The 23134-nt window shown below is 41.7% G+C and overlaps 1 protein-coding gene across 3 annotated transcripts in view; it reads left to right on the forward strand.

Moving 5' to 3' along the window:
- FRAS1 (Fraser extracellular matrix complex subunit 1) overlaps positions 1-23134 on the forward strand; it is a 460024-nt gene that overhangs the window by 352456 nt on the left and 84434 nt on the right. For all 3 annotated transcript variants that reach the window (XM_083177073.1, XM_083177084.1, XM_083177093.1), the window contains 6 exons: positions 1083-1353; positions 5115-5199; positions 7625-7945; positions 14671-14824; positions 17755-17936; positions 20196-20312. In XM_083177073.1, the coding sequence (XP_083033199.1) occupies positions 1083-1353; positions 5115-5199; positions 7625-7945; positions 14671-14824; positions 17755-17936; positions 20196-20312 (1130 nt within the window). The remainder of the gene's footprint in view (positions 1-1082; positions 1354-5114; positions 5200-7624; positions 7946-14670; positions 14825-17754; positions 17937-20195; positions 20313-23134) is intronic.

Consider the following 23134-nt stretch of genomic DNA (forward strand, 5'->3'; position numbering starts at 1 on the left):
TGTCTTTGGATGCAGCTACTGTGCTAAAAGATGTAAAAGTCACAGTAGGCATCTTGTGTGAATAGACCCCCATATATATTTCCTGTGATCCTTGATGCATCCGAATATGTATTATCATCTAGTAGCTATTCCCCATCTGAATAAGCTTTAACTTACTCATAATGGCTGCCAGGACTTCTCTGGCGGGAGCCAGGAAGTTTGAACCACAAGAGATAGACCCAGGCCAAAACCAGGAGCTCCCTGTCACCACCGCCACCCTCTCCCAGGCGGTAAAGCATGTCATTCATGCTGCATGCCCTGTGCATGTGCAATCCAATCACCATTGGGTTAGGGTACCCATTTAAATGAGGCCATGTGTCCGAAATCATATGGATTTTTTATATTCTAAATTACATTTTTTAATGAGCATACTAATTATTTAGTTGTATCTATGAAAACCTTTAAAAATGCCATATGTATTCAGTAATATGAGACATTGTTGCGTGTATTCTACTATATAAATTCTGAAATACACAGTTTGAAATTGTATTAATTTCATAAAAAAACAGATAAATAGATTTTAGACATTTAAATCAATGATTAATTAATGCAGTGGTTCCCAAACTTGGCGCCGTGGGCCACTTTCAGGGGTGCTAGCGGTTTGTGGTCCACTACTTAACTAAATTATTTATAATCCATGTGATAGGTTAAACCAGATCTGGTGGCTGCCATGTATAAAATATATGGATAAAAAGAAGCACAGTCTTCCTACCACCACATACTGTAACTTACCTGAAGGATGGCATGAAAACACAATTTACCTAATTTAATCATTTTTGCTGAATTTGTCAATAAAAACGTGGGTGATCTGAAAAAAATTTGGATCCCCCAGTCGGCCATGATTTTAGAAAGTTTACGAACCACTAGATTAATGGATAATGGGTAGAATGGACCCTACATTTACTGAAATGGCATAAATGAATCGTAAATCTTCCATGTACCATGTATACACAGATCTATCTATCTATAGAGAAGGTAAAATAAGTGTGTACAGGTAAACCAGACTACTTGCTGAAACAAATGTTCCTGTTTCTTTATTTCAGCTAACATACATCCTCCAGTGCTCCTAGTGCAGGGCTCCTTTATGGTGGGTATTGGGGCAGTCAGGCCTTTGGATCTCTCCTTTATGAATGTGCAAGATCCAGATACTGAAGAAGATAGTCTTACATTTCTTGTGGTGAGCGCTCCGGCCAATGGGCGACTTGTGAAAATTCTAAATGGCAAGGAGAATCATCTCAACAAGGACACACACTTCAGCTGGAAAGACATGATTGAGCAAAGAGTACGGTTTAAACACAGCAAAGAAAAATCAAGGTAATGGGTAATGTAAGCAGCAAGTCCTGGTTTAATGCTGTGTTTACTGTAGTTTACATTAAGTTCTTCCCTTAATCATAGAATAATCTTTTAATGAATGGCTTGATTATTGTTAATTGAGAGGATATTTTGAACAAGTTTCTTATATTTAATACTATATACAGATGGAGCTGGGCTCATCCTTGGCCGGTGCTCGCCAGATCCCTTTCACTGGCAAGCGCCGGCGATAGAGACTGGGACGCGCGTGCGTCTCACGCGCAAGTGCGTCCCAGTATCATGGCGGCTGGGCAGTGTCTCCCTGCCTGTCTCCGCTTCAGGGAGACTGGGGGGGTTGGGGCTGCGAGGGGGACCGGTGGCGACGGCAGGGGAAGCAGCGGGGACCCCCGCCAAGCTCCGTTGCCACGGGGCGCGCGATCATCTCGTGCGTGCGCACCCCTGTCGGTAGCCGGCTGCTGGTGGGGGATGGAGGTAGAACTCCATCCCCTGCAAGGATGAGCCGGGCTACATCTGTACTGTACCACTTATTCTATTCATTCTTACATACAGTTTTTACTGTATGCCAGTAACAATTTAGCAATAAAGAGCATGGAATGCTAAAAATATATGTAAAAGGACTAAATGATCAAGTCTTATTTAGGAGTATAAAATCACAAGGTGTATATTTATTAATTTTCGCAAGTTGATAACGAGAATTAAAATGTAACATGGCATAAAGAAATTAAGTTTCACCCCAGTAAACCATTAAACATATTCAATGAAAGGGCTTCTGGGTTTGGGACCAGCCCATGCTTCTATACAAAGGTTACAATGATCCAAAAGCTACCTGTAGATTTCAAAGTCTAACACCATCAGATTGGCGCTTGCTACCAGGGGATCTTTACATTCTAGAACTTGGTTTATTTGGCATTATTTCTCATATGCTACAGTCACATCTATGTCATGAATAATATTTGGGGGTAGACAATTTTTTTTAAGAGCATACAGTAGTTTCATCTTCATGACAAGTCAAGGCCTCCATACATGCTCGGACATGGAAACTTTGTATCAGGTGTGGACTGACCCCATAATGGGTGATATCCAGCAACACATCACGTTCCCATGGTGACTCTTTTATTCTTCCTTGGTCAGCTTCAGGAGTACTATTGCTAAGGGGAGGAGGAGGCAGTGTATCTGAGACAGAGGGGGAGAGGTTAGGGCTAGCTCTGATCAACTTGATGCTCTAGGCAAAATTCTGGCTAGTGCCTTAACCCCTCGATGCACATGCGCCTGAGAAGTGGACATGACCTTATTGAATGAGTGTGGCCACTTGAAAGTGGGTGTCTGAGGAGGCAGAAGTGATCCAGCCATCAGATATCTCCCCCTTATGTTTTCAGCCATCAAGTTTATTTTCTTTTTTCTTTTTTGTGTTTCCATCCATCAAGGTCCACCCCCCACCTTGTGTCTCCAGCCATTAAGTCTCTCCTCCTTGTGAGTCCCTAGCCATCAATTCTCCTCCCACCTTGTGTCTTCAGCTATAAATCCCTCCCCCTTATGTGTCTTCAGCCATCAATTCTCCCTAACCATGTGTATCCAGCCATCAAATCCCTCCCCCGTGTGTGTCTCCAGCCATTTATTCTTCCTCACCTTGTGTCTCTAGCCATCAAATCCCCCCCCCCCCTTCTGTGTCTCCAGCCACCAAATATCTCCACCTTGTGTTGCCCTACCAATTTTTTTTATATTTTCCATGGTGCATTCTCTGCTATAAATGACTCAGATATGACTTTAGGTCACACCAGCATCACTCTGATGGAAGCTGCAGGAGCTGTATGATTGGCACTGGGCTGTACAGGCTTTTTGTTGCTTCTGCTGTGCTGCTTTTCAGTGCTGGAAAACATGTACATCCCATTTGAAGGTTAGCCCCTGTCAGCTGGGACTTTGGGACTTCTGAATTCTGGTGCTTTTGCAGTGGAACTTAGATGTCTAGCTTGCCCAGATGACCCTAGGCATTTGCCTGTACTGTCTATGCTTAGAGCCAGCTCTGAGAGAGGGAGCCCTGGCGTGTGGATCTACTGTTGGCCGGACCCAGTATTTCGATTTACAGATTTTTTTCCTGTTCAACTGGGATCTGAAGATGTAAAGGCCCCTATCCATTATTGTGACTTCGCCAAGGGGAGAAGTCACAGCCGACGGTCCAAATCAAAAGGGTCACATGCGATCCCATTCCCCGCTCCCGGGAGGCTGCCGGTGTCCGAATTAGATCCGAAGGGCACGGGACTGCGAATCGGATCAGATCAATGTCAAACACATCCGATTTGGCCACTTTTTACCTGATTTCTTATCCCCATCAGTCAGAATCGGGTGAAATGTGTCCAAATCAGACTAGTGGATGGGGGCCTTTAGTGTGTAATTTTTCCACTTCCTTGATCACAGGGAAATTTGACCCATAAAATACCTTAAATTCAGTTAAGATTACATTCTCCATTTATCATTTTTGTATATCATAGTTAGATTTGTTCATTTTCATATTACGTAATTATGACTGTATTTAAAAATACATTTGGACAAGAAATTTGACCAGCAAGCCAGGAAAAAAACAAGGACCAGTAAAATAATAATTTGATCAGGACAACACTGGCAGGCCAGTCCTGCTCTGCACCCTCACCCCTTCTTCTTAGAATCCTTGATGGCAAATTCAAAATGCATGATTTTATAGCAATCATTAGTAGCATGTTCAGTGCTGCTTGCAATAGTAAAATGTAATATTTAAGTAATAGAAGAAAATTGTGGATTTTGTAGATCCTTTTTCTGTATTACTGTATTTAATGCAATCTTTAACAATATCAGGTGAAACATAAAAATAACACTGACTCACAATTAAAGTTAATTGAGCCTAATTGTTTACAGGCCTGAGGATCCTCATAAAGCATTAAGCGGTTTCATTTAATAGCCATTTTATTTAATAAAGGTGTTTTCAACGATACCCTGATGAAATCCTTCTTTTATTTGGCAGTATCTGTGGTGCACATGGCTGATCATGTCGCATTTGCTGTCAAATCTGCATTTATTTAATTGCTTTCCACTTTTATCATAATATTACTTTAAACTCAACAAAGGAATTAAGAAAGCTTTTACAATGTCCCAGTTTTATGAAGCGTATAGAATGTCTTTGCCGGAATGCCCAATTCGAATACCATTGTGATATTTCTAAATCCGCTAATATATGTTGTGTTGTTTTGTAGGGTTGCCTGATCGTTTTATATGGCCTACAATAAAACTGTCCCCTGCTGACCGTAGCAGAATGTCTACATAAGAAAAACTGTTGTGTTAGGCTGATGGGAGGAAAACAGGAATTAAAAACAATGCTAAAATAACGTACAAGAAATGATTGCAGTGCAAATTCTACTCTGATTTAACATGGTCATTTCACCAGCATGGCATTTAATGATTTTTATGTGTAAGATATCAGGGGACTAGGACAATTAGAAAAATTGGATTTGCAGTAGTGCAACATGTGATGACTAGGAAATGATAATAACATGACTTTATTCCAATGAAGTAGGTCACAGTCACGATGCTTCGTACACAAATGTAATTAAGGAATCTACAGATTAAATAAAAAATGGCACATTGTCAGTATGTCTCACTGCACCTCTCTGATGGAATAGGTGTTGTTTTGTAACTCATAGGTTTATATACTCTGTATACAATGATGTAATTATGTATTGGAACATTGCCTTGGCTCATAAACATGCATTGTGTTTTTATTTTCTAATTTCAAATAGGAAAGGCTCCTTTTCACTAAAAGTCAGTGATGGTCATCTTTTCTCGCAGCCAAAAACAGTCAACATACAAGCAGTGTCAACAAAGGTACATTTTAACACAGAATAATAGGAATAACAAGCATTGTCTGCTAGCAGTTCTACACCTCATCTATGTCCGTAGTCTAGTTACAGTCTGTGCTGTATTTTTCTTGTGGATTTGTTAATTAAATGCTGTTAATAAAATTAAGTAACCTATTCCCAGTGAGGGATTTACTGTATGTGGTCTGAAGAAAGAAAAAGTAATGAAAAAAGTTAATACTTCAGAAATATCGAATGAAATACAATAGACCATCTTCCTGCTTCTAAAGCCCAGGGCCGGCGCCACCACTAGGCAGCTTTAGGCATTTTCTTGGGGTGCCGGCCACTGGAGGGCGGCACTTTGGAGCCCCCTCGTGGAGCAAGGTGAGTGGTAGTGGCAGCGGTACCACACCATCGCCACCCCTGTGGAGCCAGGTGAGCGCAGCGGCGACCACACCATCCCCACCCACCGTGGAGCCAGGTGAGCGCAGCATCGCCTGCACCATCCCCACCCGCCATGGAGCCAGGTGAGTGCAGTGGTGCCCGCACCATCCCCCCCCTTGTGACCGAGACTGCATACTCTCCCTCCTCATGAAGCATGTGTGTGGGTGAGAGGTGGAGCGACCCGCCGCAACTCTCCTCCCCCCGTTGTGGAGCCACTCAGCGGTTGCATCACCACCACCCCCGAGCGGCGGGTGGTTGGCAGGGTGCCCCCCACCTGGGGCGCTGCTGTACCTTGCACCGGCCCTGCTAAAGCCCCATACACACTTGATGATTCTCATCACTGATGATGTATACACACTGAATGATATTGTTAACAACATTTAAACGTATTTAATGTGTCTACCCATGCTACCTCCTCCGAAAGAGAGCTCCATAACCTTACTGCCCTAACCGTAAAGAAGTCTTTCCTCCCAATGGTACAGAATCTGTTTTCCTCCAGTCTACGTTCATGGCCTTGTGTCCTAGTCTCTGCCCTCATATTATATAGCGTACCTGAGAGTTCGTTATATTGCCCCCTTTTATCAGTTTGGTTTCTATTCTACGGACTTTTTCCAGCTCTATAATGTCCTTTCTGTACTGTAGAACCCAGAATTGCACACAGAATTCCAGATGAGGTCTAAACAGTGCCTTAGAGAGTGGTATAATTACATTATCTACTCTAGTTCCATGCACTTTTTTATACAAGCTAGTATCTTCTTGTCCTTAGTGGCCGCATGATTACACTGAGCAATGCACCCCAGTTTTTTGTTGATTTGAACTCCTAGGTCATTTTCTAATTCTGATTTGCCCAAATCTATTCTGTTTAGTTTATAAGTCGCACACTGGTTATGTCTTCCAAGATGCATAACCTTATTATATTTAACAACATTGAACCTTATTTTACATGTATCTGCCCACTCATATTAACGGTATTGTTCATATCATTAATAAGATGTAGTCTATTGTGTACGTGACTTTAAACCAGAAAACGTTCACAGATACAGTAATTGCATTATTATCCGGTTGTACTGTAGTATTTTGATTTTGTTGTTATTACTATTCATTACAGTGTTTATGTTTTGGTATGCAAACATTACAGAATTTCACACATGCATTATAGAGAAAGGATAGCATTTCTAACGCATTTTACATGCTGAAGAAACTGTACAACCACTTAGACAAAAACCACAGTGGTCAGTTACAAATTGTGTTTTTCCTTTTTACAAACTGACAGCACTTTCTCAGATTTCTATCTTGTTGACTTGAAAACATACATAAAATGAGGTGCTTATTGTTCAATGCTATCTGCTCTAACCTTTAGTAAAAATCAGACATACTAAAATATTAAAGTGCTTCTCAATCTTAAACTAAGAAAGTATTCTATATTATTATTTAAGAGTTATTGCACTTTTGTGCTTTGCTGCCTTTTAATAAATGTTATACTGTAGACCTTTTTTCTGTTGTTTAGGAGCGATGAACTCCTTACTTTATGTACTAGAGTGCATTGTGTGTAGTACAAAAAGCATACAATGTGCTACAGCAGCATGCTTTTTGTACTTGATAAGATGCAATCTAGTACAAAAAGACTTTCTGTGCTGTGCGATGTGATGTGCACGGGAGCACGCATCGCATTGCACCTGAACATCGCACAGTGTATGGGCACCTAAAGACTTAACATTATTAGTAAACACATCTCAAAATGAAATTCAAAATTAGTTTTTTTTGGGGGGGTTATGGTCAGCAGTGATTTTGCTATATAGCAGATGTTCCAATACTGCATTCTCTTAAATGATCCCTTCAAAATTATTTGTTTGCACTAATTTTGTGTTTTTGAACAATCCTCAAAATGTAATCTTGAATAATTTAATTGGGGACCTGTTTCCAAATGTATATGACTATTTAGATGCTGTTTCTGTTATTAAATGTGTTTTTTAGTGAGCCATTCTCTTTATTTATTTATTTTTTATTAGGCACCGTACATCCTTAAGAATAATGAGTTAGTGGTTGGCAAAGGAGAAGCTGGACCTATTACCAGCTCTGTACTGGACCTGAGAGATGATGATAATCCACAGGATGTTGTAGTTCTTGTCTTAGAGGGTCCAAAACATGGACAGCTGGTAATTCCCCCTGGGAATGCACATATCCACAAGTTCCGGCTTGATGACATTACAAATGGAGTGCTCCACTATATCCATGATGGTTCTGAAAGTCAGTCAGATGTAATAGTTTTCCAGTCAAATGATGGATACTATTTCCAAAACATTCTGTTCCAAGTCAAGGTGGCAGAAAAGGTATTTATTCAGGAAAGTTGCCGGTTTATTTTTTATAACACATTACAAGTTGAGTATCCCTTATCCAAAATGTTTGGGACCAGGATAATTTTGGATAGCGGATTATTCTGTATTTTAGAACATTTATTATTTATATATATATATTTCAATGATGTATTTTGAAGTATCTTGCATATATACTGTATAAGCACATCAACCACATGAAATACACACAAATATATTGTATTTGTGCATAAAACAAGGTTTCAAAACATAAAGCTAAATTTGTGTACTCTCAGGCACTGAATTTGAATGCCAACCAATCATTGCTTTGCACATATTTAGTGCCAGTTACCTATCATGTCCTCAGTAGTGCTCTTAGAGATGTCCCCAGTAAGTTCTTAGCAAAAAAAAAAATTCACTTCCTGGACCACATGCTTTAATTATTTTTATTATTATTGTTTTATTTATAAGGCGCTGTACAAGGGATCAGTACAGGGAAACAAAACAGTATTACATTGAATAAATAACAAAAATAGAGTACAGGTGAGGAGCACCACAGTTCAATACACATTACAGCTTAAATATAAGTAGTGAGGACTCAATCAACATACAACTAGAGACTCGTGGCCAATGATGGAGATGAGTATGCGGACAAAGATGGGCACTGAGTGTTTGAGTACAAGAGAGCTGTGAGTGAAATGTGAAGAGAAGAGGGCTTTGACAACAGGAGGAAAGAGAGCCCTGCTCTGAGGAGCTTACAATCTAGTAATCTAGTTTTCTTTTCTACTTTAAATTCCACCAGTGGTGCATGTAGCAGGACCTACTGTAGGTATGTTCTCAAAAGTTCTGACTATCAGGACAGTGAGGCAGTTCCAGTTAAGTCGTGGCAATGGGGCTATGGAACAATAGCATGGCATATATATAAAGATAAAACACTACCATTTAGATGCACTGCATTGTTGAGCTTTCGGGGCATCTTCTTCACTTCAGGAGACATTTTATAATCTCATATGTCTTATTCTGTAGTCTTATCGGTGCCTGTGTAGATAGTTATCTACAGTATATGGCGATAAGAACTACAAATAAAACAAACCAGAGGTTAAGTAACAGCAAAATAGTTAAATGCAACAATAATCATAAGGCTGAATACTCCATCATAGATAAGTAATAAACATTTTTATATAAGGTAAAAAAAATAAGTAGAGGGAGTTGTAATATAGAAAGTAAGCAGAAGGTGTAGAAGAGAACAGGAGCCATGTGGATAGGACAGAAGTCTACAAATAAGCAGATAGAGCATTCCAAATTGAGCAGAAGATGATTATGGAAGGAGCCCCAAGGAGAACACATCTGAGAGAGTACAGCAGTTTCTCAGTATGTTATGTCCATCTGGTACTTCTTTACCTTCAAAATGTTATGTGCATTTGCCAAGCTGCAGCACATCTAAACAGCTTGTACTGTTGTTTGGTGAAGTCACAGAACAAATGAATAGCTTCAGGTAGGAACTGTGACAGTGCCCCTGGAACAGTGTGGTGCAAGATGGCGTACCTGATTCTGGACTTGACGGCTTCGGCAGCTTCGGACCTCTTCTCTGGAAGAATTTGTGGCAGGGAATGGCACAACCCAAGGAGACCCACAAAAGCAATACCACTAACAGTTAGCAGCGACAGTAATTTATTTTACTAAAAACACACTCATTGGTCGCTGTAAAGTTTCAATAGCAAATAACAATAAGAAATACTCAGCATAATAACATTCACCATAAAGCATCAAATAAAACAACAATCACTCAGTATGCTAACCTCAAATAGTCTATGGCGGTTCTAACTGACATCCGCCAGGTGATGCTTCTTATTTCTATCTATCTTCACTCTCTAATCGGCAATCAATTTCAACACTTCACAGAACTTAATGCAAATTATTAGCAATAAACAATATACTCTATCACGGATAACCAGTCACTGCTCAAAACAATGGTCCCTCGTCGACAGGTCCTCACATGTATACAGTCCCTATAATAGTGTGCACACTAATGTAAAACAGTCCTCTGAACACATGGGCAGGCAGATTACCTTGGGGCAACCTCCTGTTGGTAGCTGCAAAACAGGCTGCAGACATAGCCTCAGTACATGGCTGGCTTTTACAGTGAGAGTCTCACAGGTGCTGTCCCCGCTCTGGCTCTAGGGGTTCCCCTATTCTTGACAAGCAGCTAATGCTGTGGCTTGAAGCAACAACCCCTCTCTGTATGTGGGTTGTAAACAGGTGATATGGGATGACCCTCCTGGGTATTACAAGGGTGCACTGCAGATGCTGCCACAGGGAGACTGAATCAGTACCTTGGGTGTTGCTGGTTCCTCTGCTGGCTGGGTGCTCCAGTGTGCTCTCTCTCTCTCTCTCTCTCTCTCTCTCTCTCTCTCTGTCTTACTGTTTCTTCTCACACTTGGGACAGCAGCCTTCTTCACCTTCCTCTTACACTCCTTTACTCTCTGACACTGGGTTCTGCAGCTCCACACTGATGCTGTATTTCACAGGGCTTTCTCTTCTCTCCTCTCTGCACACTTGTCTCTCTCACACTGCTGCTGGGATCACCTCTGACCTCCCAGCTTCCTGTCACACGTAGAGGGGAGCTGGGACACTAGCTGAGTCTGTTAACCCCTCATAGCCCTGCAGCTTCCACAAGCAAAGGAGGTTTTCTTCTGAACAGCTTTGACAATTAAAATCTCTTTGGGGGCACAAGAGTACACCAGTGGTGGACTGCCACACACCTCCCTGCTGGAAATTTGCCTGTCCGCAGGCAACTTAACCAGAGGCAATAAGTCCCGGACAAAGTCCTGTCAATAAACATGTCGATGGCAAACAAAACAATTGCAAACTGTTCTTCCTTACCTTTCACACAAATACACATGACAAATTACTCCCTATCACCTGATATCTAATGTGGGCTCCCCGGGTCAACCATCCCTCCGCCACAGGTCTCCCATCCCTCTGCGGTCCAGGTGCTTCATCGACGTCCATGGATGGCGCCCACTCTCACGGCATACGACCGGCACTTAAGCACATCTCGCCTCTCGATCTTGCCTCTTGGATCGCAGAATCGCCTGCTGTATCTGGAAGGCAAATTCTTCCCCGGAGATGGTCGTGTACTCTCCGTCCGTTACAGGCTTCCCTTTGATGAAAAAGGTCTCGGCCTTCTCATCTCTCTCTGCTGGTTCTATCTTGGCCTTGGGTTCAGGCAACGGTATAGCTGATTCCACTTCTGATGGCTCCACGGTCTCTGTCACGGCCATATGGACCACAATTTTGGAGTTTCTCTCCGGTTCAGCCATTCTGACATTTTTTGGCCCTAGGTTCGCCGCTCGGTAACCGGCATCATCCATCCTGGGCACATACTCCCGCGTCGGCTCTGGAAGTTGAGGCCTGATCGCTTCTTGCCAGTTCTGATGGACTGCCTCACTCCGCACGACCGGTTTCTTGCTTGACCTCGTGATGTCAGGTTCTGGTGGGCGGGGCATCTGTCCTGGTCGAGGAGGGTTGGCATTAAATCGGTCACTCTCGCCATTTACTTCCCTCAGTTCAGCTCTACTTCCGCTGTGGCTGTACTCTTGCTGGTAGTACGGTTGGGGCTCTCTATGACTTGGATAGTGTGCTGGGGTGCGTCTGTTACGTAGCACCGGTGTTCCATTCGGTCCAGTCACGTTGGCGGCCTTGGTGCCTTTCTTCCCGCTTGTCAATTCGAATTCTACGGCCTCACCGTTGCTCAGGCTCCGGAAGCTATTTTGGGGATCGGCATGCTGGATGGCGGTATAGTGCACATACACGCTACGGCCGGTATCTGCGCGTTTAATGAAGCCATACCCTCGTGGTACATCAAACCACAGGACACGACCTGCAATTCTTTTTGGGCTGGCTCGTGGTCTACCCCTCGACCATATCACACCGGATGCTCTTGCCGTGTTCCGAAACACTGCCCGTGGACCGCCTCTCCCGTGTCTTCTCGTGGTCTGTGGGCACACAGTGACCTGGTCGGTGGGTCGTCGCTCCGACCTCCATCGGGGATTCAGCTGGTGTCTGTACCTTCTATCAAGTTCACGTCGCCATCTTCTATATTCATCTTCCTCCCGTTCTCGACGCATTTCACGGATTATCTTAGTCGCCTCTTTGAGTTGTTCTATGATGGTTTCGATAGCGTCCGCACCTACTTGGGGTGGTGGATTGGCGGTTCTCCGCATCTTCTCAGGTGCTGCATATTGCGATCGCCACATCTCGTTGTTCACAGGGGTCTTTTGCAATCCTGTTCGTAGACGCCAAGTGTGACAGTGCCCCTGGAACAGTGTGGGGCAAGATGGCGTACCTGATTCTGGACTTGACGGCTTCGGCAGCTTCGGACCTCTTCTCTGGAAGAATTTGTGGCAGGGAATGGCACAACCCAAGGAGACCCACAAAAGCAATACCACTAACAGTTAGCAGCGACAGTAATTTATTTTACTAAAAACACACTCATTGGTCGCTGTAAAGTTTCAATAGCAAATAACAATAAGAAATACTCAGCATAATAACATTCACCATAAAGCATCAAATAAAACAACAATCACTCAGTATGCTAACCTCAAATAGTCTATGGCGGTTCTAACTGACATCCGCCAGGTGATGCTTCTTATTTCTATCTATCTTCACTCTCTAATCGGCAATCAATTTCAACACTTCACAGAACTTAATGCAAATTATTAGCAATAAACAATATACTCTATCACGGATAACCAGTCACTGCTCAAAACAATGGTCCCTCGTCGACAGGTCCTCACATGTATACAGTCCCTATAATAGTGTGCACACTAATGTAAAACAGTCCTCTGAACACATGGGCAGGCAGATTACCTTGGGGCAACCTCCTGTTGGTAGCTGCAAAACAGGCTGCAGACATAGCCTCAGTACATGGCTGGCTTTTACAGTGAGAGTCTCACAGGTGCTGTCCCCGCTCTGGCTCTAGGGGTTCCCCTATTCTTGACAAGCAGCTAATGCTGTGGCTTGAAGCAACAACCCCTCTCTGTATGTGGGTTGTAAACAGGTGATATGGGATGACCCTCCTGGGTATTACAAGGGTGCACTGCAGATGCTGCCACAGGGAGACTGAATCAGTACCTTGGGTGTTGCTGGTTCCTCTGCTGGCTGGGTGCTCCAGTGTGCGCTCTCTCTCTCTCTCTCTCTCTCTCTCTCTCTCTCTCTCTCTTACTGTTTCTTCTCACACTTGGGACAGCAGCCTTCTTCACCTTCCTCTTACACTCCTTTACTCTCTGACACTGGGTTCTGCAGCTCCACACTGATGCTGTATTTCACAGGGCTTTCTCTTCTCTCCTCTCTGCACACTTGTCTCTCTCACACTGCTGCTGGGATCACCTCTGACCTCCCAGCTTCCTGTCACACGTAGAGGGGAGCTGGGACACTAGCTGAGTCTGTTAACCCCTCATAGCCCTGCAGCTTCCACAAGCAAAGGAGGTTTTCTTCTGAACAGCTTTGACAATTAAAATCTCTTTGGGGGCACAAGAGTACACCAGTGGTGGACTGCCACAGAACCCCAGAGGTTTTCTCTATGTGATAAATGTCATGCCAAATTGAATTCCCCCAATAAAAACCACACAGCTTTGTGAGCTGTGTGTTCCAGTCATTTAGCAATGCTGATAGCAATATTTTTAGATAATGGAAAGATTTATGTTGGAGTTGGGCTTTAAATTACATATAGTAAGATTCATGCAATCAATGAGGGGGGTATCCAATTACTCCCGATAAAACATAGAGAGTGGAAAATGTGAGTTATCTATCAGGCTTTCCTGTCTAGATCACCCGATTAAAAAACAACAACCTATTTTCTCCACTTAAAAATACACAGAATTGGGGAAACCTGTGTTTTCGAGCGAAAATGAGGTTTCTTTTGGCATTCTACTTTGCCTGCTGGAGGCAGGTGAAACAAAATCCAGAATAAGCAGGCTTGGGTAATTGGATATCCTCCAATGTAAGAACAGAGAGAGCCAAGCTGCATTATAAGAATGGATACTTGAAATCAGAAACTTACTATATTCTTGAAGACTTCAATTTATTTCGTAAACTTCATATTTATTGTACATACCCAGATCCAAGGTAGGGCAACAGGGCGGTTATCCCGGGGCCCCCACACATTATGGTCTCCCACACTCTCCCCCTTATTGCGCATACCGCTGGTACTGAAATCTGAGCACAGCATGATTCAGCTGTGTCTCCCATTTTCCCACTACACATCCACTGCCAGCATCACCCACTAAGGTGCTGCTGAAGTCACTGTCAGCCTATTGCAGGATTTCACAGTCACCACCACGGCAGCTGGGATTTATGTGACATCCAGGAGTTGAGAGTGAGGTGTCACCATTTTACTTAGTCTCAGTTCTTTTCTCAGCGGTGTAACTTGCTGGCAGCGGCCTTTGTGCTGTAGGGCAGCAATGCTGATTGTTAAATTATACTTTCTTTTTATTGTCACCATTATATCACTTTTATTGATAGGGGCCCCCACAAGTTTGTTGTTCAGGCCCTGTTAATGTATTAGGAATTGCATTGATTGTATTAGCAAGGATTACAGAATCATTTTATAATAACCAGTTTGATTAATTTATTTTTTTCCTTCTTTATAAAAGGTGTGTTAATTAAGATTGTTGACATTTAAGCAAGTGTTGGATGAGTTTTGGATTCATTGATTAACACTTTTGTCCCTCTGCCTCTAGATAAATGGAGGAGTCCAGCTTGTATTAAACTCGGCAGTTTGGGTTCCAGAGGGAGGAATGCTTCAGATATCAAACAGACTTCTGCAAACCAGGGCCTTTGGTGTAGCGGACTCTGAGATCTTGTACACAATTACAAGTGAACATCCACAGTTTGGTAACTATTAAAAAATATATTTCCTTGTTAATGGGCTTTTGCGTCACTGCTGCCTGTGGCTTCTCCTTTCCTCCTTCTGTCGTATAGATGAATTATGTGTTAAAAAAAAAACCTTCACTGGATACCAAATCTTTCTCCTAATTGTATAAATAGAATATTCTTATTGTTTCTACATATTTGTAAGAAATGGTCTATAGTTAAATAAACGGGACTAGAGGCAATCACAATGTTTAAAGCCTTTCACAACTGCATTGCAGTGAAGCACCACCACCAAAACAAATGAAGCTGGAAGGTCACATAGCTGAGTGTCCGTGTGGCATATCACACACATCGGGCCTGTCTCTGGTTCACTCGCAAAAGCAAATTCTCTCTCTAATGGACAAAACCATGTGCACTGCAGGTGGGGCAGATGTAACATGTGCAGAGAGAGTTAGATTTAAACCATACTCTGCTCTATGGCATGTTTTGTCTGCAAAGGTTATTGGTAAAAATATTGAAACAGGTCCAAATACAGGTTGAGTATCCCTTATCCAAAATGCTCGGGACCAGAAGAATTTTGGATAACGGATTATTCCGTATTTCGGAATATTTTAATATTTCAATGATGTATTTTGAAGTATCTTGCATTTATGCTGTATAAACACATAATATACACACAAATATATTTTATTACCACATAAAATACACACAAATATATTTTATTTGTTCAAAAAACAAGGTTTCAAAACGTGAAACAAAATTTGTGTACTATCTCAGCACTGAATTTGAATGCCAAGCAATCATTTTCTTGCACATATATAGTGCCAGTTACATATCATGTTCCCAGTAGTGCTTTTACAAATGTCCCCAGTGAGTTTTTAGCAAATATTTTTTTTTTTTTTTCACTTTCTGGAATGTCTGGTTTTCGGAACAATTCGGATAACGGATATTCGGATACGGGATACTCAACCTGTACTAACCCACGTGGTCCACTACTAAATACCATACTCTGTTAATAACCAAGTACATACTTTTCCCCTAGCCCCATTTTTCTGGTGTTTTATACCAGACTGCCTGTGGATTGTGCAACATTATAGAACTCCTTACAAAATCATATCAATTGCAATACTAAGATCAAGTTTGAAACGTATGCAGAAAAACTAATCATATGAGTTAGGCATGACGGGTCCATCATGAAACCATGCTGACACATGAAATAATTTTCTAATATATATTTTTAGAATAGCATCTCTCATAATCCCTTTTAATACATTTACACATGAACGAAGTCAGATTCACAGGTCTATAAATTCCTGGTTCCAATTATTTTCCATTTACAAAGATTGGTTCCACATCTGCTTTCTTACAATCTTCTAGCACTGGCCCAGATTTGACGTAACCCATAATTATAATAAATAGAGGTAACTTTGTACTTATGTACAGATCTACCATCTGGGCCATAGTATTATCTAAATATTTAGGCATACCGTTATTGCCATTACTTTATAATTCACCTGCCAATATTATAAATTGCAATTACAATCTTTTTTTTCAGCTTCAATAACCTGATTTAATATCTATAGTTTGCTACTTTCCTTGTATTTACATAGTTTTATTTCTTGTAGCTTTTTTAATTAACTATTTTTAGCTCATATCTTTTAAAACGTTGCTTCTTTTCCTCTAAATGTTGTTGCCATACATTATTTACTTTCAACAGTATTTATTTAAAATATATCATTTTAATTTTCCCCTTTTTACTACAGGCTTTTTATTTAAAAATCCACTTTTCCAGTCTACAAACTTCAATGATTTTCTAAGCTGATTACATTTTGCTGTTGTAAAATTAATAGTTTTTGTAGCTGCCTTACAAAATGTTTTATTAACGCTCAAGTCAGATGTTACTATGGTGATCACTGTTTCCTAAATGCTACCACACTAGTACATTAGATATAATTGAGCCTATATACTGTACTATGTTGCTAAAATAACCATAATTTCCTATTGCTGCTTACTGCAGTGATAGAAAATCTTGTTTCATCCAAATTACTTAGAAAATGTAGTTAGGGCTTGTGAGTGATACTGAGCTCCCTGGTGATAGTAGAAGGCGGCGTAGCACTTTGCCTGGGGAAAACTTACTAGGGCCCCTATAAATAAGGATCATTTTGTATCACTGGGGCAGATGTATAAAACCTTAACAAGAAATAAATGCTAGGGTGATAGTGGGGTAGATGTATTAAGCCTTAACAGGAGATAAATGCAAGGGTGATAAAGAGAGATAAACGACCAGCCAATTAGCTCCTTACTGACTTGTTTCAAACACAGCCTGTAACATGGCGGTTAGCAGGTGATTGGCTGGGCATTTATCTCTCTTTATCACCCTTGCATTTATCTCTTGTTAAGGATACATCTGCCCCATTGAGAGATAAACGTCCAGCCAATCACCTGCTAACTGCCATGTTACAGGCTGTGTTTGAAAAAAGTCAGTAAGGACCTGATTGGCTGGACGTTTATCTCTCTTTATCACCCTTGCATTTATCTCTTGTTAAAGATTAATACATCTGCCCCACTATGATTAATTCTCTTTCACATATTTTCTTGTATGGAAGACTCCTAGAATGTGTTACACTGCATTTCAGACTCTTACTGCCACTTTACTTACATTTTGACAACCCCTCTTTCCTCCTCATTTCAAAATCATTTTGGCTGTACCATATTACTAGTCTACACTATATTTGAATAATGCTAATGATCTCCATGCCGTTGAGTGCCCTCTACAAGCCAATTGCCTCTGGGCTGATGATTAGTCATACTTTTCCTTCAAAATATCAAATCATTTCAATTGCAAAGAAACAGTGAGTGTGGGTGGGAAATTTTCTTCAGGGAAAGAGAACTGATTCCTAACAAACTACACACCTAACACTAGGTATTGTCAATTTGGCATTGTTTCTTAGGTGAAGTTGTCCTTCTGGTTCCCATGCCTGCTGATGGTCCGGCAGACAGCTGGCAGAGGTTGCATGATGGAAGATTTGCATCACCAACTACCTCTTTTACACAGCAAGACATAAATGAAGGCCTTGTATGGTACAGACATTCTGGATCCCATCTACAAGGGAGAGACGCATTCAGCTTCCAGGTATAGAGTACATATGAAATTAGTTTTTTTTATTCATTGCTTTTCAATAATTGAATTTAGTTTTTTTTGTATTGCTTTGCTGGTATATACACAGACACTAGATGGCATAATTGGGAATTGCATCCTGAACAGCTTCCATGCTCTTTAAGACATGCACATATGCTGTAGAGTCTACTCACCGGCACCGACTGTGAAAGAGGAGGGAGCCTGCAGAGACTACATACAACCCCCCTTTTCTATTAAATCGCAACCTGTGCTCCCGTTACCTTATGTATTAGTTGTGGACTCTGCTTTTTTTATTTGCCAAGAAAATACCTTCACAAACTAAAAATATCAATACTTGAAGATCAACATGTATTTTATTCAGTTATTTTACATTGTATTTTACATTTATTGCAGTAAGTTGCGGTTCAGGCCAGAAGTAACATAGACATAAATTGACATTCATTTTATACATTAGTGGTTGTGTTGCCTTAAATCAATATAGACACATACAGTAGACTGGTTCACTCGCAATGGCAAATTTCTTCTCAAATGGACCAAACCATGTGCACTGCAGGGGGGCAGATGTAACATGTGCAGAGAGAATTATATTTGGGTGAGGTTTTACGTCAAAGTAATATCTATATTGCAGTATAAAATTAAATCAGTCAGTATTTTCCCTGCACAGAAACAAAATACCTCACCCAAATCTAAATGTCTCTGTACGTGTTACATCTGCCCCCCTGCAGTGCACATGGTTTTGTCCATTTGAGAAGGAATTTGCCTTTGCGAGTAAACCAGAATAAGGGCCAGTATACCAAATACCTATACACATGGAAGGTAGAAAGATATTTAAAAGTTGAAATGTTTGAAGTGTCAGAGGAGCATCTGTTAGTTCTAGGAGTTTGAGCACGCAGAGTTCATCCTAGTCATTATCACAAGGACCTCTTGATAATTTTCCTCTTGCAATCTATCAGTACAGGTGATTAAAGCAATTTGCAAAGTTAGACAGATAAGGAGTTACAGGGGAATATATGGTGCAGAAGTAAGCACATTTTTTTTAACGCTCACTAAATTACTACCGTCTTTTCTCTTAATTAACTCGCTATCCACTACTCTCAAAGGGAAATTATATTTCTAACTAAAAACATCAAGTCAACTTGTATTATACACTTGGCACAATGTTTTTTAAACAACTTAAGCATTATTATTATTTGTATGTAGTGAATAAGATAAAAGAGCAGGAGATTTCTGATTCTGCAAAGAATGTCTACCACAGTGGACTTAGGACCTTATTCAGGTCCACGCGCAACGCTGCGAAATTCGCAGATATGTGTGTGGACTAAACGCCTCCAGCAGTACCGGCTGCCCCCCCCCCCTCCTCTCTCAACCCCCGCATGGCTTCAACCATCAAATGATTTCTCCAGCACTCACAGATCAGAGACACCTCTATTGTGTCTCTGATCTGCGAGTACCCTGTGTGGGAAGCAGCGAGCAGCTGCCCCCCCGTACCTGCGTCACCAGGCGATTTTACATGGGAACACTCAGTGTGTTCATGGGAACATCCATGAAACACTGGGAGTTTCCATGGGCTTTGCCCCCCCCCGCCCCCGCATGCACTGCTAGGTGCTAGCGGGACAGCAAGCATGTAGTTTGCCGTGCCCGCTCACACCCTGTGTCTGCACATGCGCAGAAATGCATCTGTGCAAAACATCTGTTCCCTGTGCGAACGCATTGGGGGACTGAAGAAATTAGAGTAACAACCATAATGCATGATTTTTATTAAAACTAAATAGAGAATGATAAAATGAGAAATCTGATAAATAATACAATTGTTATTATTATTATTATTATTATTATTATTATTATTATTATTATTATTAATATTATTTCCCCCAGAGAATTGCTATTGTAGGACTTTCTCCAATTTATTAAACAATAAACGCTTCAGCAAAGTAAGGTCATCTCTGGGTACCCAGTGTTGTGCGCATGCTCCATCTATGCCTATATCAGGGAAGTTTTTGTCTCTTTATCATAGTAATAATATAGCCAGCCAATCATATTGCAGGGTTGGTTGCTCCTAAAGAAGTTTTCTAATGTTTATGGGTTGTATTTGTTTTCCCTTAAAATAACATCCTGTCAGTGTTCCATAGTACTAAAATGGTAATATCAACTTCAAATACTTATTTTTCTCTAAATAATAGATTCATTAAAACACAAAATTAAGTGTTTAAATTGCAAAAATGTTTATCGTAAATGTTACATTCCTGTTTGCAGATTTCCAGCACATCAACAACTCAGTCCCCAGAAGACAGGCATGTGTTTAGCATTGGCATTCTCCCCAACCACCCAGAGGCTCCACAGCTCTCGCCTGGATCCTCCCTCCACATGACTGTAAGGAGTAATCTATTACTATGTTTTCATTTTGAGTATTATTTTGTCTTTTTGTCAAGACTGTGGTTTTGGATATAACACTTATAGGGGCCACTGCTCTGCTCTTCCAATCATATGCTGGGTCCCTTATGTGGTCATGACTGTAACATTTTCTATGTGTACAGGGGGACATGTGTACCTGAGAATGCTGACATCAGGATCATGACCCAAATACTCCTTGTAGCATTTTACCATGCAGGGGTGTTATAACATACATCAAACATACATGTTTGCCACTTTAAAAAGACGTCCATGATCACCCAGCATTCCGGCAAACTCGGACCCTCGGTCTCTCATACTTAACCCCTGGGCCCAGGGCATGTTCAGCGAAGAGCAGAAGCCCCATGAGAATATGCAGCAGCATTGGCAGGCCATCTGCATTCAGTATTGCAGTGAGACATCCACAATCAACCACAGCATTCCACAATGGCAATAAGAATGTAACTAAAATTGGCAGTGCTGTGTTGTTATGAATGCATTCAGTATGCTGTGGGTCTTCATCTTGGGGAGAGTATCATGAGATAAAATAAAAAATAAAAAACACTTTCTAGCATCCTACCCTGTTTTCACCAGATCTATGGGGGGGGATGTATTATAAGGGAGGAGAAGTGAGCCAGAGAAGTGGCCCATGGCAACCAATCAGCTGATCTGTATAATTTTATATTATGCAAATTATAGATGTTACTTCAATGCTGATTGGTTGCCATGGGCCACTTCTCCCCTGGCTCACTTCTCCTCCCTTATCACTACTTCATACACCTACCCCTGTGTGCCTGAAGTCTTATGCTGCACTCCACTCTCCTCATCCAGCTCAGTTTAACAGACACATTGCCTGTTCCTAATTACTACAGTACATTCAGATGAATGGGGAATTCATGGGATAAAGCTATAAATATCACATGGCTTTCGTAATTGTAAATCATAAATTGTGTATTTGAACCTGCCCTAGGGGCACACCATGTTTCCATGAACATGATATGCCAATGAGTCCAGTGTTCTTTATTGGCCTTCACAGCCACCAGATCGCAATCCAATGAGCACCTACAGTATGAGATGTAGTGGAACAGGAGATTCACATAATGAATGTGTAGCCATAACAATCTGCTGTAACTGTGTTATAATATCATTCCAACGTAGCCCAGAATGGCTAAGGAATGTTTCCAGCGTCTTGTTGAATCCTTGTTGCAAAGACGTCAAGCTGTACTGGGAGCAAAGTGTGGCCCCTCCAAGTACTACAATTTCTTACCTAGTAACTTAGACATTAGTCTTGTGTCTCAGGGTATACTATGCGTGAATGTGTCTCTTTGCAATTACGGAAATATGCCATTACTGTACTTGGCCTTCATTAGACTGCTCATTCCATCCCCGGTCCCACTTCTCCAGCCACATCCAGTTACAAGTGTCAGATCCCAGCCAATCTGCATATGCGTTTCTAACAGGTTTCTGAGCTTGAGCAAAATCAATTGTTTTACTGATTATATTGATACTCAAACTGGTGTAAATCCAACTCTGCATCATACTGCTTCGTGGATATAATTGCAGATAATGATCAGGTTCCATACGAAGGCACACATCTCTATAAGAAAGTAGGCATACCATGGTAGTGTATCCCTTGGTACATTTCAAAAACTGTCAATAAAGGTGCACTAAAGGCCCATACACACTGGGTGACTTTGATCTGGTATTACCAGCAGATGAGTGGCATTGCATAGCTCTGCGCTATGCAAAGTCGTCCTCCCCCCGCCATCGGCCCCGGGCAGGGGGAAAGCCGCTCAGTGTGTATGCACTGAGCGGCTTTCCTTCCAGCGATGAACGCAATCATCCCTGTCCATACACGCTGGCCATAGTCGCCCAGTGTGTATGGACCTTTACAGTTATTCCAAGAATATCGTCACCATTAAAACATTTCTAAGTATTTCTGGTAGCATTTACAAAGCAGTAGCAATTATACTTACACTACCCTTTATTGGACAGTTAGGAAAGCTAATACATTTCTTCACATATCTATTTGCACTGCTTCCTAGAGCTCTGACACATAGGCCCCTATTCTGGTTGGATCTGGCGGATGCGTGTGCGTACGGACCGTCCGATTGCATCACGCACTCTTTCGGTGAGCGTGATTCCGCCTACAGAACATCCGCACACGGACGGTGTAACAAGACGACAAGGGGGAGTGGCGTGCATCTGAACGTACGCCACCGTGCTCGGATGGATCTCAGCCTTCTCACTCGGAGACTGAGCATGTTTCCCTGATCATGAGAGGAAGTGTACGTCCGAGCACGGTGGCGTACGCTTCACATATATGGTTCTGCAATTATTCCCTTTCAGGTTACCTTCTGTCAATTACTCAATTTTCCTATGTTTAATTGTTTGATTGCTTTATATTACCTCATTTGTCTCCCTGTGTATGGCTTGCAGGTACTGAAATTAGCTATTTAACTAAATTGCCTGCAGCATTGCTTAATATTGCGTTCAGGTGTCAGTATTTTAGGTGTGTTGCGTGTTAACTAGGCGACTCAGGCTGCCGGACTCAGGCACTCTTTGGCGGTCCGATGGTTTTGGGGCAGAAGCGTCCCGACCACTCTCCGAGCGAGGTGTGCAGTTTGAATACACACCCCCGTGTACGCCCAGGGATATGCCCAGTTTTGCCCAATTTTCTGGCATCTCGCCTAAAAATGCCCACATTATGCCCACTTTGTCCGCCTCTGATTGGAGAGAACTTTTTGATCGGAGAGTCCCATCCACGAGCGGTGTGTCGTCACACATGCACATTGCGGACATAA

Source organism: Crinia signifera, chromosome 1 (assembly GCF_055691185.1).
Source record: "Crinia signifera chromosome 1, ASM5569118v1, whole genome shotgun sequence".
In the NCBI taxonomy this organism is placed as follows: Eukaryota; Metazoa; Chordata; class Amphibia; order Anura; family Myobatrachidae; genus Crinia; species Crinia signifera.